The 15438-nt window shown below is 43.9% G+C and overlaps 1 protein-coding gene across 1 annotated transcript in view; it reads right to left on the reverse strand.

The window, feature by feature from the left end:
• Nucleotides 1-15438, reverse strand: part of supt7l (SPT7 like, STAGA complex subunit gamma) — a 47792-nt gene that overhangs the window by 13389 nt on the left and 18965 nt on the right. The window contains exons 2-3 of the mRNA XM_043687242.2: nucleotides 12085-12771; nucleotides 1070-1394 (exon numbers count right to left, since the gene is read on the reverse strand). Coding sequence (XP_043543177.1) covers nucleotides 1070-1394; nucleotides 12085-12497 — 738 coding nt within the window. The 5' untranslated portion in view covers nucleotides 12498-12771. The remainder of the gene's footprint in view (nucleotides 1-1069; nucleotides 1395-12084; nucleotides 12772-15438) is intronic.

The following is a 15438-nucleotide window of genomic DNA, read 5'->3' on the forward strand; positions in this document are numbered from 1 at the left end:
CACGTTACAAAAATAACAAAAAGACAAAACTAAAGACTCCAGACCTGAATGACCATAGCATTCATGACAAAGTAAATAAATTGATAACGCAAGGTGAAGTAAATAAAAATGATCTGATAGCCACTTCAGAGAAATGGTTGCATAATGACAAGGATTGGGTCCTGAATATTAAGGAGTCCATCAATTAGAGAATAGGAAGCTAGGTGAAAGTGGAGTAGCAGCACTGGTAATCAAGGACATCATTGGTACAACAGTTGGAAATAACCTCGGCCCAGGAGATCAGGAAATAGATAAATTATTTTGGGGGAGGTGAGGAATAATAAGGGAAGGGAAAGTCACTAGTGGAAATGGTCTACAAGTCCCTGAACACTAACTACAAAAATGTAGGATAAAGTATTTGTAAGGAAATATTGGGTGCTTATTATGTAGTGATAGCAATTATCATGGGTGATTTTAATCTACAAGCAAGCTAGAAAAATCAGATTGGTAATCTTAACCTGGAAGAAAAGTTCAGTGAATACATTTGAGATAATTTCTCAGAGTAGCACACACCGAAACCAACCAGGCAGTAGGCTATACTAGACTTGGTAATGTGACCAGGTTAATGAATGACCTCAGAGCAAACCCACCCCAGCAGTGACCACAAAATGATTGAAGTTTACATTTATTTTGAAAGGGAGTGGTGTGGGTCTAAGACTAGTATTTTACATTTAAATAAGGACAACTAGATGAGCACAATAACAGAGCTAGCTGTAGTGAACTGGATACTCGGCTGGGAGTAGATCAATAGAGAAACAGTGCAGACATATATAAGGATATTTCAGAATACTCAGAATAAGTACAAAGCTGTGACAAAGAAAACATCCAAGGCTAACTAAAAAAGGAAAACATCAAACTTAAGGAAAAAAAATACAAACAAACAATGGCTTAAAGATGAGTGGCTGGTCAGGAACACGGACAAACTTCCAAAGCCGAATGAACAATTGCCAAATTGGCATTTTCGAGTCCTGCTGGCAGGGTACAGATGGTTCTGAAATATTTCAATATGTTCATGATGTTGTTTACCAACCTGGAGAGTGTAGCTATGATAATCCTTAATACGATGTTGCCAGAACCTTTGCAAGGAGAGCACGCTGCCGATTCCCATCTCGTGGAAGACCTGCTCCATCGCATCCTGGAATGGGGTCTGGCCGACCCGTGCTTCTCGATCCGTGGCAAAACGCAGAAGCCGTGTAAATTTGAAGTAGTAGTCACTGGCAATATCCGTCAGTGTTTCCAAAACGCCCTCGTAGGCAGATTCGAAGCCCGCGTGAGCCAGAATGGTGGCAACTGACTGGTAAAGCAGCTGCCGACAAGACGTCCAACTGAGCTCTGTCACAGGTTCACCTTTTCCTCTAGGACCACAAACAATAAACATTTCAGCTAATTCATTTTGGGAAACAGAGGTATTGATGCTGTTAATGGTGATACCACACTAAACATAGGGCCGCAGAACTTTTCTTTTACAGTCAGCTGCCTGTTACATTAATTGGAAAAAAAATGAAACTCTTTTCCCCAGCAAGATGCGGTGTCTGAATCAGTTGCGATTTACAAACTCAATTCAACATTTTCAGATAATGCATGGACTTAGGGTGGGTAAATGGGAATTGAATGCACATCAGGCATCAAACAGATTGGCAGAAGATGTGAGAGGCTGAATGGCTTACTGCTATCCCAGCAATTCTTCAAAACGTGGCACTGAGAAATCCACACAAAAACCCAACAGGGAACACATCTTTATTGTCAAAAGGACCACTTGCTTAGTATATGTGGGATTACTAGCTGCGGGGGGGGGGGGGGGGGGGGGGGGTGGTTAATAAACTAAAATCATTACGTTTATTTGCAAGGCACATTGGTAAGCTTCTTCATTCTTGTCCAGTTAGCACCATGCTGTGAAACTGATTTGTGGGGTAACCTTTAAGTGCTCTGCAAACATGTATCTTTACAGGCGCATGAGTGAACAACACAGACAACCAATCTTTCACAATATGGTTGAGAAACAGCCAATATTAACAGGCCTGGAATGAAGACTCAAGATATTTCCAAGGATGCCATTTTAGAGCAACCTTTATCTGAGAGACCACTCATCTCTTACATTCCAAGCTGTCAATTCACACCATCAATTTTCATCATCATCTTACACAAAGATCTTTAGGGATGTGGTAGAAGGTCAAGGTCAAGGACTAATTCTATCAAAGAGCCTAAATAGGTACAAACAATTTTCTATGCCATCAGATTCTATTTATCATCCACTTGCCTGGATGGGTGGAATTCTAAACAATAAAAGATGATCAACATGACCCAGGACAAAACATACCACATAATCAGTACCTCATTCACTACCTTTAAGAGCTACTCCCTCCACCTCTTACACATGGTAGCAGCAGTTTGTACCATCAACAGAAAACACTCTGGCAACTAATCAAAGCTTACCGGCTGGTTGTTTCCACGCAGTATGACTCCAACTGCTTCCAAACTCATGACCACTACCACTTAGAAGAACTGAGGCTGCAGATGCATGGAAAAACACTCCCATTTCCAAGTTCCACTACAAACATGCCATTTTGATTGGAACTGTATCATCATTCCTTCATTGTTACTGGGCCAAAGACCTGGAAGTCTGTTCCTAAAAGCACTTCGGGTCTACTTCCATCAGCTGGATTGCAGCAACTCTCAGCCACCTTAATGGCAGTTAGGGATGGGCAACAAAACTAGTCTATCAATGCTCACATTAGACAATACGCCCACCCTCCTCTTATTTATCTCTCCACCCTTCAGGCACCTGTATTCCTGATGAAGGGCTTTTGCCCGAAACGTCGATTTTCCTGCTCCTCAGATGCTGCCTGAACTGCTGTGCTTTTCCAGCACCACTCGAAGCCAGAATCTGGTTTCCAGCATCTGCAGTCATTGTTTTTAACTAATACGCCACAGGAGCAGAAGTAGGCTATTTAGCCCATCAAAGTCTTCTCTGCCACTCAAGGAGATCATGGCTGATCTGATAATCCTCAATTCCACTTTCCTACCTTTACCCATGACTACTGACTCGCTTATGGATTGAAAACAAAATCTAAGACTTGAAAGTATTTGAGTGGGAGCAGCGGCCGAGTTGAGGTGAACCCGGGAGACTACAGCTAAGGTAAGAGTTTTTTTTCAAAATTACTTACCTGTAGCGGGCAGCGGTGTTTTGTTTTCTCTCTCCTTCACAGAAAGAGCGGGAGCAGCAGAGGAAGTGACGGCAAGCAGAGGGGCAGCCGGGAAGGAGAACTGTGAGTATAAATACTCACTGTTTCACCACCAACGGTCATTTGAGTGGGAGCAGCGGCCGAGTTGAGGTGAACCCGGGAGACTACAGCTAAGGTAAGAGTTTTTTTTCAAAATTACTTACCTGTAGCGGGCAGCGGTGTTTTGTTTTCTCTCTCCTTCACAGAAAGAGCGGGAGCAGCAGAGGAAGTGACGGCAAGCAGAGGGGCAGCTGAGACCCGGAAGCAGTTAGTGTAAACTTAGCTGGGTAGGTTTTTTCACCCTTTAAAAGCGTGAAGGAGAGAAACCCGAGGCAGTACACGGGTAGTGCCTCCCACCCGCCCTCCTCCTCTAACCTAATAATAACATCTGTTGTGGCAAGTAGGTAAGTGCTGAATTTTGCTTGTTATTTAGACAGTTTTTTTTAAATAGTTAGCTTTAGAGGGATGGCAGTGAAGGCAGTGCAATGTTCCTCCTGCAACATGTATGAGGTGAGGGATGCCATCGACGTCCCTGCCGATTACACTTGCAGGAAGTGCACCCATCTCCAGCTCCTCCAAGACCGTGTTAGGGAACTGGAGCTGGAGTTGGATGAACTTCGGATCATTCGGGAGGCAGAGGGGGTCATAGATCAGAGTTATAGGAAAGTAGTAACTCCAAAGATGGCAGATAGATGGGTTACAGTGAGGGGGACTGGGAGGAAGCAGCCAGTGCAGGGACCTCCTGCGGCCATTCCCCTCAAGAACAAGTATACCGTTTTGGATACTTGTGGGGGGGATGACTTACCAGGGGTAAGTAACGGGGCTCAGGTCTCTGGCACGGAGCCTGTCCCCGTTACTCAGAAGGGAAGGGTGAAGAAGAGCAGAGCAGTAGTAATTGGGGACTCGATAGTTCGTGGCACAGATAGGCGGTTTTGTGGGAACGAGAGAGACTCACGTTTGGTATGTTGCCTCCCAGGTGCAAGGGTACGTGATGTCTCTGATCGTGTTTTCCGGGTCCTGGAGGGGGAGGGGGAGCAACCCGAAGTCGTGGTCCACATTGGCACCAACGACATAGGTAGGAGGAGTGCTGAGGATGTTAGACAGGCTTTCAGGGAGCTAGGTTGGAAGCTCGGAGTTAGAACAAACAGTTGTTGTCTCTGGTTTGTTACCTGTGCCACGTGATAGAGATTCGAGGAATAGGGAGAGAGAACACTTAAATGCATGGCTTCAGGGATGGTGCAGGAGGGAGGGGTTCCAGTTTTTGGATAACTGGGGTTCTTTCTGGGGACGGTGGGACCTCTATAAACAGGATGGTCTACACCTGAACCTGAGGGGAACCAGTATCCTTGGGGGGAGGTTTGCTAGTGCTCTTGGGGGGGGGGGGTTTAAACTAACTCGGCAGGGGCATGGGAACCCAGATTGTAGCTTCAGGGTGCAGGGCCTGGAGTGTAGGGAGGTGAGGAACATGGCATCAATTTCCAAGGAGGGTGCCTGTAAACAGGGAAGTGGCTTGAAGTGTGTATACTTCAATGCAAGAAGTATACGAAATAAGGTAGGTGAACTTGCAGCGTGGGTTGGTACCTGGGACTTCGATGTTGTGGCTATTATGGAGACATGGCTAGAACAGGGACAGGATTGGCTGTTGCAGGTTCCGGGATTTAAATGTTTTAGTAGGGTCAGAGGTGGGGGTAAAAGAGGGGGAGGTGTGGCATTGCTTGTCAAAGATAGTATTACAGCGGTGGAAAGGACGATGGATGAGGACTTGCCATCTGAGGTAGTTTGGGCTGAGGTTAGGAATAGGAAAGGTGAGGTCACCCTGTTAGGAGTCTTTTACAGGCCTCCTAATAGTCCTAGAATCATTGAAGAAAGGATTGGGAAGGTGATTCAGGAGATGAGTGACAGTAATAGGGTGGTTGTTATGGGGGACTTTAACTTTCCTGATATTGATTGGGAAAGCTATAGCTCAAGTTCGTTAGATGGGTCAGTGTTTGTTCAATGTGTGCAGGAGAGTTTCCTGACACAATATGTAGACAGGCCAACAAGAGGTGAGGCCATACTGGATTTGGTTCTGGGTAACGAACCAGGCCAGGTGTTAGAATTAGAGGTAGGTGAGCACTTTGGGGATAGTGACCATAATTCGGTGATTTTTACACTCGTGATGGAGAGGGATAAGTGTGTACTACAGGGCAAGAGTTATAGTTGGGGTAAGGGAAATTATGATGCGGTGAGGCATGACTTAGGATGTGTGGCTTGGAAAAGTAGACTCCAAGGCAAGAGTGTAAAGGATATGTGGAACTTGTTCAAGGGGCAACTATTGAGTGTCCTTGATAATTATGTACCTGTCAGGCAGGAAGGAAAGGGTCGTGCGAGGGAGCCGTGGTTTAATAAGGAATTGGAATCCCTTGTTAAATGGAAGAGGGCGGCCTATCTCAAGATGAGACGTGAAGGTTCAATTGGGGCGATTGAGAGTTATAGGGTAGCCAGGAAGGACCTGAAGAGAGAGCTAAAAGCAGCAAGGAGGGGACATGAAAGGTCCTTAGTCGATAGGATTAGGGAAAACCCTAAGGCTTTCTATAGGTATGTTAGGAATAAAAGAATGACTAGGGTAGGAATAGGTCCAGTCAAGGATAGTAGTGGGAAGTTGCGTGTGGAGGCGGAAGAGATTGGGGAGACACTGAATGAATACTTTTCTTCAGTATTTACTCAGGACATTGTTGTAGATGAGAATACTGAGTCACAAATAAGTAGAATGGATGGCTTTGAGGTATGTAGAGAAGAGGTGTTGGAAATCCTGGAAAAGGTGAAAATAGATAAGTCCCCTGGGCCTGATGGCATTTATCCTAGGATTCTCTGGGAAGCAAGGGAGGAGATTGCAGAGCCATTGGCCTTGATTTTTATGTCCTCTTTGTCTACAGGAGTAGTCCCAGAAGACTGGAGGATAGCAAATGTGGTTCCCTTGTTCAAAAAGGGGAGTAGGGATAGCCCTAGTAACTATAGGCCGGTGAGTCTCACTTCTGTTGTGGGCAAAGTCTTAGAGAGAATTGTAAGGGATAGGATTTATGCACATCTGGATAGGAATAATGTGATCAAGGATAGTCAGCATGGTTTTGTGAAGGGCAAGTCGTGCCTCACAAACCTTATTGAATTCTTTGAAAAGGTGACGAAGGAGGTTGATGAGGGGAAAGCGGTAGATGTGGTATATATGGATTTTAGTAAGGCGTTTGATAAGGTTCCCCATGGTAGGCTACTGCAGAAAATACGGAGATATGGCATTGAGGGTGAATTGGAGGTTTGGATTAGGAATTGGCTGGATGGAAGAAGACAGAGGGTAGTAGTTGATGGCAAAGTTTCTTCATGGAGTGCCGTCACTAGCGGTGTTCCGCAAGGATCTGTTTTGGGACCATTGCTGTTTGTCATTTTTATAAATGACCTGGAAGAGGGGTTAGAAGGTTGGGTGAGCAAGTTTGCGGATGATACGAAAGTCGGAGGAGTTGTTGACAGTGAGGAAGCATGTGGCAGGTTACAGCAGGATATAGAGAAGCTGCAGAGCTGGGCAGAAAGGTGGCAGATGGAATTCAATGTAGCTAAGTGCGAGGTGATTCACTTTGGGAAGAATAACAAAAAGATGGGGTACTGGGCTAATGGTCGGATACTTGGTAGTGTGGATGAACAGAGGGATCTTGGTGTCCATGTACACAGATCTCTGAAAGTTGCCACCCAGGTAAATAGTGCGGTGAGGAAGGCATATGGCGTACTGGCTTTTATTGGTAGAGGAATTGAGTTCCGGAGTCCTGAGGTCATGATGCAGTTGTATAAGACTCTGGTACGGCCGCATCTGGAATATTGTGTGCAGTTTTGGTCGCCATACTATAGGAAGGATGTGGAGGCATTGGAACGGGTGCAGAGGAGGTTTACCAGGATGTTGCCTGGTATGGAAGGAAAATCGTATGAGGAAAGACTGAGGCACTTGGGGCTGTTTTCACTAGAGAAAAGAAGGTTTAGGGGTGACTTGATTGAGGTGTACAAGATGATTAGGGGGTTAGATAGGGTAGACAGTATGAACCTTTTCCCGCGTATGGAGTCGGGTATTACAAGGGGGCATAGCTTTAAATTAAGGGGGGGTAGATATAGGACTGATGTTAGGGGTAGGTTCTTCACTCAGCGAGTTGTTAGTTCATGGAATGCCCTGCCAGTAACAGTGGTGGACTCTCCCTCTTTATGGGCATTTAAGAGGGCATTGGATAGGTATATGGAGGATAGTGGGTTAGTGTAGTTTAGGTGGGCTTGGATCGGCGCAACATCGAGGGCCCAAGGGCCTGTACTGCGCTGTATTCTTCTATGTTCTATGTTCTAGTACTTAATGACTCAGCCCTAACAACCCTCGTTAGTACAGAATTCCACAGATTCATGACTCTCAGAGAAGAAATTTGTCCTCATCGCTGTCATAAAAATGTGATCAGTTATTCGGGAGATTATACCCTCCGCTCCTAGACTTCCCAAAAGGAGAGACAACCTTTCACCCCTGCCAAGTCTCCAAGAGTCTTGAAAGTTTCAATAAGGTTGCCTCTTATTTTTATAAATTCCGATACTGTCCCAAGTTACTCAATCTCTCCTCATTTGACAGTCTCTCTGTAAGTGATATTAGCCTAGTGAACTACCTATATATCTTTCCTTAGATAAGGTTTCCAAAACAGTATTCCAGCTGTGATGTGACGAGTGTCTTGCACAGAATCAAAGTGTGGCTCTGGAAAAGCACAGCAGGTCAGGTAGCATCAGAGGAGCAGGAGAGTCGACATTTCAGGCATAAATCCTTCATCAGGACATCGACTCTCCTGTTCCTCGGATGCTGCTTGACCTGCTGTGCTTTTCTAGCGCCACACTTTTTGACTCTGACCTCCAGCATCTGCAGTCCTCACTTTCTCAGAGTGTCATGTACAGTTTAGCAAAACCTCCATATTTTTAATACTCCATTCAACTTGCCTCCCTACTGTCTGCTGTACTTGGATGCTAGCTGTTTTTTCATTCGTGGATAAGGACACCCAAATCCCCTATGTTCTGCATATTTCTGCAGTCTTTCTTCAGTTAAATAATATTGAGTTCCCGTATTCTTCTTGCCAAAGTGTATAACCTCACATTATATTCCAGCTGACAAGTTTTGCCCACTCACTAACCTTTCTACATCCCTCTACAAGCTGTGTCTTCCTCACTCCTTGCCTTCCCACCTATTTTTGTGGCATCCTCAAACTTGGCTACAGTATATTCACTTTCCTTATCCAAATCATTAATATATGTTGTAATTAATTGTAGCCCCAGCACTGATTGCATGAAAGAGTTAAAAAGAAATGAACAACAAACCTGACTGTGCAATTCAGCTGTAGTGCAAACTGCCCTACTGAGAAAATTAATGCATAACCCCACCGTGACTGAAAAATGGCAAGAATGGAAACAAAGTGGCATCAAATCTATATTATTTCTGAAGAAAAGTTTAAGATTTATGATAAGATGAACAGAGGCACAAAACTCCACATTTTTGATGTTCGTTATGGAAAACTTAGCGCTGGGAAGGAGATAGAACATAGATCAGAACAGCACAGAAAAGGGCCCTTTAGTGCACAATGTTGTGCCAAACATAACACCAAATTAAACTAATTCTTTCTGTCTGCCCTTGATCCATATCTCTCCATTCCTTGCATATTCATGTGTTTATCTAAAGGTCCCTCAAACATCCCCGTTGTATCTGCCTCCATCACCACCCTGGCAGTACACTCCAGACTCTGATCATTTTCTGTGTAAAAAGCTTGCCCCTTCACATCTCTTTTGAATTCTTCCCCCTTCACCTTAAACACATGCCCTCTAGTACTAGATTTTCAATCTGCTTGGAAGTCAGAACCTTTTTCCCCAATCTATGCATCTTATAACTTTGACTTCTAGCGAGTCTCCCTTCAGCCTCTGTTGCTCTAGAGAAAAGAACTGGAATTTTTCCAGCCTCTCCTTATAGCTCATACCCTTAAATTCAAGCAGAATCCTGGTAAATCACTTCTGCACCCTCTCCAAAGCCTCCAGATCCTTCCTGTAATGTGACGACCAGAATTGAATGCAACATTCTAACTGTGGTTGACCTAAAGTCTTATACAAGCTGCAACATGACATCCTTACCGTGAGTGTGACTATACTGCTCCTTTAACAAGGTTATGCTCTCCTTGGGATTTTTTTCCAGAGGTCATAAAAGCAGCGACTCTGAAAAGTCTTGGGTTTAACTACTTCAGAATATTTTCAAGTTTAAAAAAACACTTGTACAATGAAAGGAGAATGGCCAATTCTCCTAGCTGAGATTTTCCCTGGTTTGGTTTGGTTAGAGCAGTCTGGCTGTTCACTGAAAGCAGGGAGTTTTGAGGCTGCTGGTCCAAGAAACTGCTACCTGGAAGCAAGTCCATGCTGATCCTCCGTCTCTCGGACTTCTTTCCTGTAAGACCCTGTGTTTGATTTTACCTTTTTTTGGCAAGAGGTGTTTATGGGGATGGTTGCAGGAATTTGGAACAGCATCATTTAGTTGGGATAATCTGTTGTGTTTTCGGCATGAAGCTATTCTGTATTCTGTTCTCTTTTGTTAGTGTTTCATTCAGTACTATGTAAATAAATTCTGTTTTATTTAAAACAGAGGGGCTTTGATGAGCTGCATCACTGCTGGAATGGGCAAGGTTGGAAATCACACAACACCAGCTTATAGTCCACAAGGTTTATTTGCTTCCAAATGAACCTGTTGGACTATGATGTGGTGTTGTGAGATTTTTAACATTGTGAAACTTGAAAGGGTTCAGAAAGGATTTCCAAGGATATTGCCAGGATTGGAGGATTTGAGCTATAGGGAGAGGCCGAGTAGGCTGGGATTGTTTTCTTTGGAGATCAGAGGCTGAGGGGTATATGAATCAAAAGCGTTTAGAGGGATATGGGCCAAGTACTGGCAAATGGGACTAGATTAATTTAGGCTATCTGGTCAGCACCGAAGGGTCTGTTTCTGCACTGTACATCTCTATGACTTTATGACTCTTTCCACAATACACCTGCTTAAAACAACTAGCAAAGTTAGGGATCAGGACTACTTTCTTGAAATGTTTTGAGGGAGTCTGGCCTGGTCCATAACATGAGATAGATCTCAAATTCAACAAACTGTAAGCATAGAGAGTTGGACACTTGAAGTAAGAGGAACAAATAAGACCTGAAAGACCTGATTTGGAAACCCATTAAATTCCATAACATTCATAGAACACAGGCTATTCAGCCCAACTTGATTATACTAGCTCTCTCAAAGAGTGATCCAATCAGTTAGACAGACACACCCATTTTCCCTTCACATACATGTGCAACTGCAACAAATCCCATGAATTTCTACACTAGCACGATCTGTGGCCAAGTCCTGCAGTTTGCAGATGCAGTCAAAGTGCTGTGTCAAGTAGATCTTAACGATAGCAGAAGATTTGTTGTAACAAATCACTTGACCTAACCATAGAAAGATCGATAGAGCAAATTTATAGCCAGTGTAAAAGAAAAATCGATTGTGATAATATAGAAGGATACTGCTCTCCTTTTAAGTGCCTTGTCAAGATATAACTCATTGTTTTTTTTCCCAGTTATCATGATGATGCCTTGAAGAACATTCTATTGCAACAACTTCACAGATCATTCCTACTCCACGACACAATCTCAACTGTAGGTTAGTGGCAGCACGTTTGCCTGAGTCAAAGGTTGTGGATTCAAGATTCACTCCAAAGAATACAGCCCTTAATTGAGACTGAGAACTGAAGGAATGCTACCCTGTCGGAGGTGTAAACTTGCTCATGAAACATTAACCCAAAGTCCCGTCTTCCCTCGCAGGTATCTTGGCATTTTTTCAAAGTAATTCCCTGACCAATATCTATCCTTCAAACGCCAATGAATAGGAACTAGATGGCAATCTGCTAGTTACAGTCATAGAGATGTACAGCATGGAAACAGACCCTTCAATCCAGCTTGTCCATACCGACCAGATATCCCAACCTAATCTAGTCTAATTTTCCAGCACTTGGCCCATATTCCTCTAAACCCTTCCTATTCATATACTCATCCAGACACCTTTTAAAAATGTTGTAATTGTACCAGCCTCCACCACTTCCTCTGGCAGCTCATTTCATACATGCACCAACCTGTGTGAAAATATTGCCCCTTATATGTTTCCCCTCTCACCCTAAACCTATGCCCTCTCATTCTGTACAGCCCCACCCCAGGGAAAAGACTTTGTCTGTTTATCCTATCCAGGTCCCTCATGATTTTATACACCTCTATAAAGGTCACCCCTCAGCCTCCGATACTCCAGGGAAAAACAGTCCAAACCAATTCAGCCTCTCCCTATAGCTTACATTCTCCAACCCTGGCAACATCTTTGTCAATCTTTTCTAAACCCTTCCAAGTTTCACAATAACCTTCTGATAGGAGGGACACCAGAATTACATGCAATATTCCAAAAGTGGCCTAACCAATGTCCCGTACAGCTGCAACATGACCTCCTAACTCCTGTACTCAATACTCTGACCAATAAAAGGAAAGCATACCAAACGCCTTCTTCATTATCCTATCTAACTGCGACTCCACTTTCAACCTGCTATGAACCTGCACTCCAAGGTCTCTTTGTTCAGCAACACTCCTTTCTTTATTTTCTACATTACAATTGTGACTATACTGCATAACTGGATGTAAAATGCTTTGGGATAGTCTGAGTATATCAGAGATGTTGTGCAAATTCAGGGTTTCTTTCTTTCTTTCCTTACAATATTTGCATTTGTGAGCTCACCTGTAGAAGTCGCTCTCTGGGTCACTGTGTCTCAATTGGAAAGGCAGCTTTGGGCTTTTGCTATCCAGCGGCAGTAGCTCATCTGGGATGGGCGGTGAGTCGGGTGCAGGTGGCAGGGCCTCAGCCTCCTCTGCCTTCACGCCCTCCAGCTGTGCCTGGCCCTGTGCCTGTGCTGCAGCAACAAGACTCCGTAGCCGGCGGTTATACTGTAGTAGCTGGATGGTGTGGACGGTCAGGCCGCAGGGCTCAGACGGCACGTCTAGCATGGTCGTCGGCCGGGGACGATCAGCTGACGGCTGGTGCAACGGAGGGTCTTGAATTTCCACCGTCCGGAACTCCCGCTGCAACAGATCAAATGAGCTCCGACTGGGCTGAGCAGAGGACACGGGAATCTCACCCCAGTACTTCATCATTTTCACTTCGTCTTTACTGCTGATCAAACGAAAATTTGTACGGGGAAAGCCCAAGAAACTTGTGAATTAACATAAAGAAGAGTCAAAACTGCAGTGTACTGGGTTAGCCACAGATTTGCTTTGGACATGTGCCCGTTATGAATTTCTAGGTTCAGTCACAATCAATTAACTGATAAGTGTTTTTCATAGAAGCATAAAAAGCAGAAGGCTCATTCTTCTGTACTGTCAGCTGCCTCAGGCCCCTTCAAACTGGCTGCAACATCTCAAGTGAAATCTGTCAAGATGCAAAAGAGACATGGTTATTTTAAGACTCTCATATTGCCAGTGGATTGGGTTTAGTAAATACAACAGCAGAGCCCGAAAACATAAACATGGAAATGCACTTCCTGGTGTGCATCTTGTTATGGAGCCTCAGAGACCACCTTCAAATAATAACCGCTTAGGAAACTATGCAAATACTGACAACATTTCTAGAGAGCCTCTAAAAATGCCAAGATGCTCTCAGGGATCCACTGAAAATGCAGGCTCACCTCTGAATCATCTGTGAATATGACATACTCCCAGGGGCACTACTACCTGCAACATTCATGCAATTCTGGCAATAGTACTGATGACTTGTGCTCCAGAAATTGCCACGCCCAAAGCCAAATTGTTCAGTACAGCTACAACACTGGCATCTTAGGTAAGGGCAATCTAGCTTCTGGCCTCATCCCAACCTCAAATCAGTCCATTAGAAGGTTAGAAGGGAGACGCTTGCTGCTGAGTGCATAATGTTCAACATTGCACAGATACTGAATCAGTCACAAACAGTTCGTGCTCAATTGCAGCAAAACCTGGACAGTATCCAGGCCTGGGTTGCAAGTGGCAACTGCCATTCAGACCACACAAGTTGCAGGAAATATTAATCATCTCCAAAAAGAGAACCTAACCATCGCCCCTTGACATTCAATAACATTATCATCACGGAATCCCCCACTTTCAACTTCCTGATGGTTACAATTGACCAGGAACTGAATTGAACTAGCTGCATAAGTACTGTAGCTACAACAGGAGCTCAGGAGGTTAGGAATGATGGAGTGAGTATCTCACCTCCTGTTTCTGCAAAGCCTGTCCATCATCTACAAAGCACAGATTAGGAGTGTGATGGAATCCTCCCCACTTACCTTGATAAGAAGAGCAGCTCCAATAATAGTCAATAAGCTTGGCACCAATCCTGACAAAGCAGCTTGCTTGATTGGCACAACCTACAACATTCACTCTCTCTACCATTGATTCAGTGGTAGCAGCGTGTTCCATCGACAAAATGCACTGCAGAAATTCATCAAAACTCTTTAGACAGCACTTTCTTAAGGGATGTGCAATAAACGTTGGACCATATCCTCAGTACCAACTTAAAAAAAACATGATTCTCTGATAGTCCCTGTAAATACCAAGAAACAACCTTGTAAAATCCAACACACAAGGTCTTCTATTAACCTTAAAATACTTCCAGGGACCAACTATAAAGATCAACACAGACCCTATGAAAACACTGCTCTACTCCAGGGAACACACTGCAATTATTGCCATGTTTCACCATTTGCCCATCCCAACTTCAGAAAAAAAAAGTCTCGCGTCAAAATAAGTATCAACATAATCTAGATTTTGCTTGTGACTGCACAGATACTGAATCAGTGCATATTCAATTGCAGCAAAACTTGGACAGGATCCAGGAAAACAATGTAAAATACACAGCTCAAAAGAAACTCCTGATAGACCCCGATAATGTCTGAAGACCCCAACATGAAAGCTACATTTTTAAGTGAAACTCCGGGATCAATATTCCAGTCAGCAGATAATGCTGATCTCATCTTGACAGAATAAAGATGTAGCTTCCCTTTCAATAATGTAAAGAATTCTGATTAACTCTGAAACGAAATCAATTTCCATTCATATTTGTGTGGAATATCGCTATTTCAATCATCAATGGCCTCATCAAGAAAGCTGGTTAGTGAGAGTGGCTGAAACTGACAGAAGCAAGGGGCTGAGTTAGCCTGACATTATTGAAGTACTCTCATCTCCATCCTGCCCTCAGATTCAGTCATCTCTCTAAGTTTGCTTTGTTGACAATTTAGGCAAGGAATTGCACTCATTCGAGCCCGGTTTTTGGCACTATGTGCCCCAAGAGCTGCACAAAGGCATTAGTTGCACATGCACCTGCACAGCAAATCACCCCAGACACCATGTTGGAGTAGGTATCGGTGATTACGCTTTCGATGTAGACAGGGCAGAAGATCGTGTTACTTGTGGGCAATGCCAATTTGATCCCAGGTGTGCAGTCAACAGATCTGGCAATGCCCACTCTTAATCTCACACATTCAACAACAGAAGAACTAAGAACAAGCAAGAGTAGTGGACAATTCAGCCCCTTGTGCTTGATCACCATTTGCTAGGATCATGGCTACTCTCATCTCTGCCTCAACTCCACTCTCCTGCCTGCACTCCATAACCCTCCAACTCATTACTAATTAAAAATTGGTCTATTTCCTCCTTAAATTTACTCAATGTCCTAACATCCATCACATTCTGGGGTAGCAAACTTCACAGATTCACCCTAGTTCGGAAGATGGGTCACCGGACCTGAAACATTATCTTTGTTTTTTTCCGCCATAGATGCTGCCAGACCTGCTGAGTTGCTACAGCAATTTCTGTTTTGTTCCACAGATTCACTATCCTTGAAGAGAAGTAATTTATCTTCATCTTTGTTTTAAAATCTCGCACTTGATTCTAAAGCTTTGACCTCTCATTTTTGATTGCCTCACACGTGGAAACATCCTTTACACACTGACATCTTCTTCTGCCCCCACCCACATTGTAGAATTGTACTAAAAGCCAGAAGAGAAACAAAGATTTTGTGCTTTCTATAGTTGTTGAAAAGGGTTTTCAAATGTTTACAACGAGT

Source organism: Chiloscyllium plagiosum, unplaced genomic scaffold (assembly GCF_037043375.1).
Source record: "Chiloscyllium plagiosum isolate Xiang-an unplaced genomic scaffold, Cpla_swu_hap1 HiC_scaffold_3, whole genome shotgun sequence".
NCBI lineage: Eukaryota > Metazoa > Chordata > Chondrichthyes > Orectolobiformes > Hemiscylliidae > Chiloscyllium > Chiloscyllium plagiosum.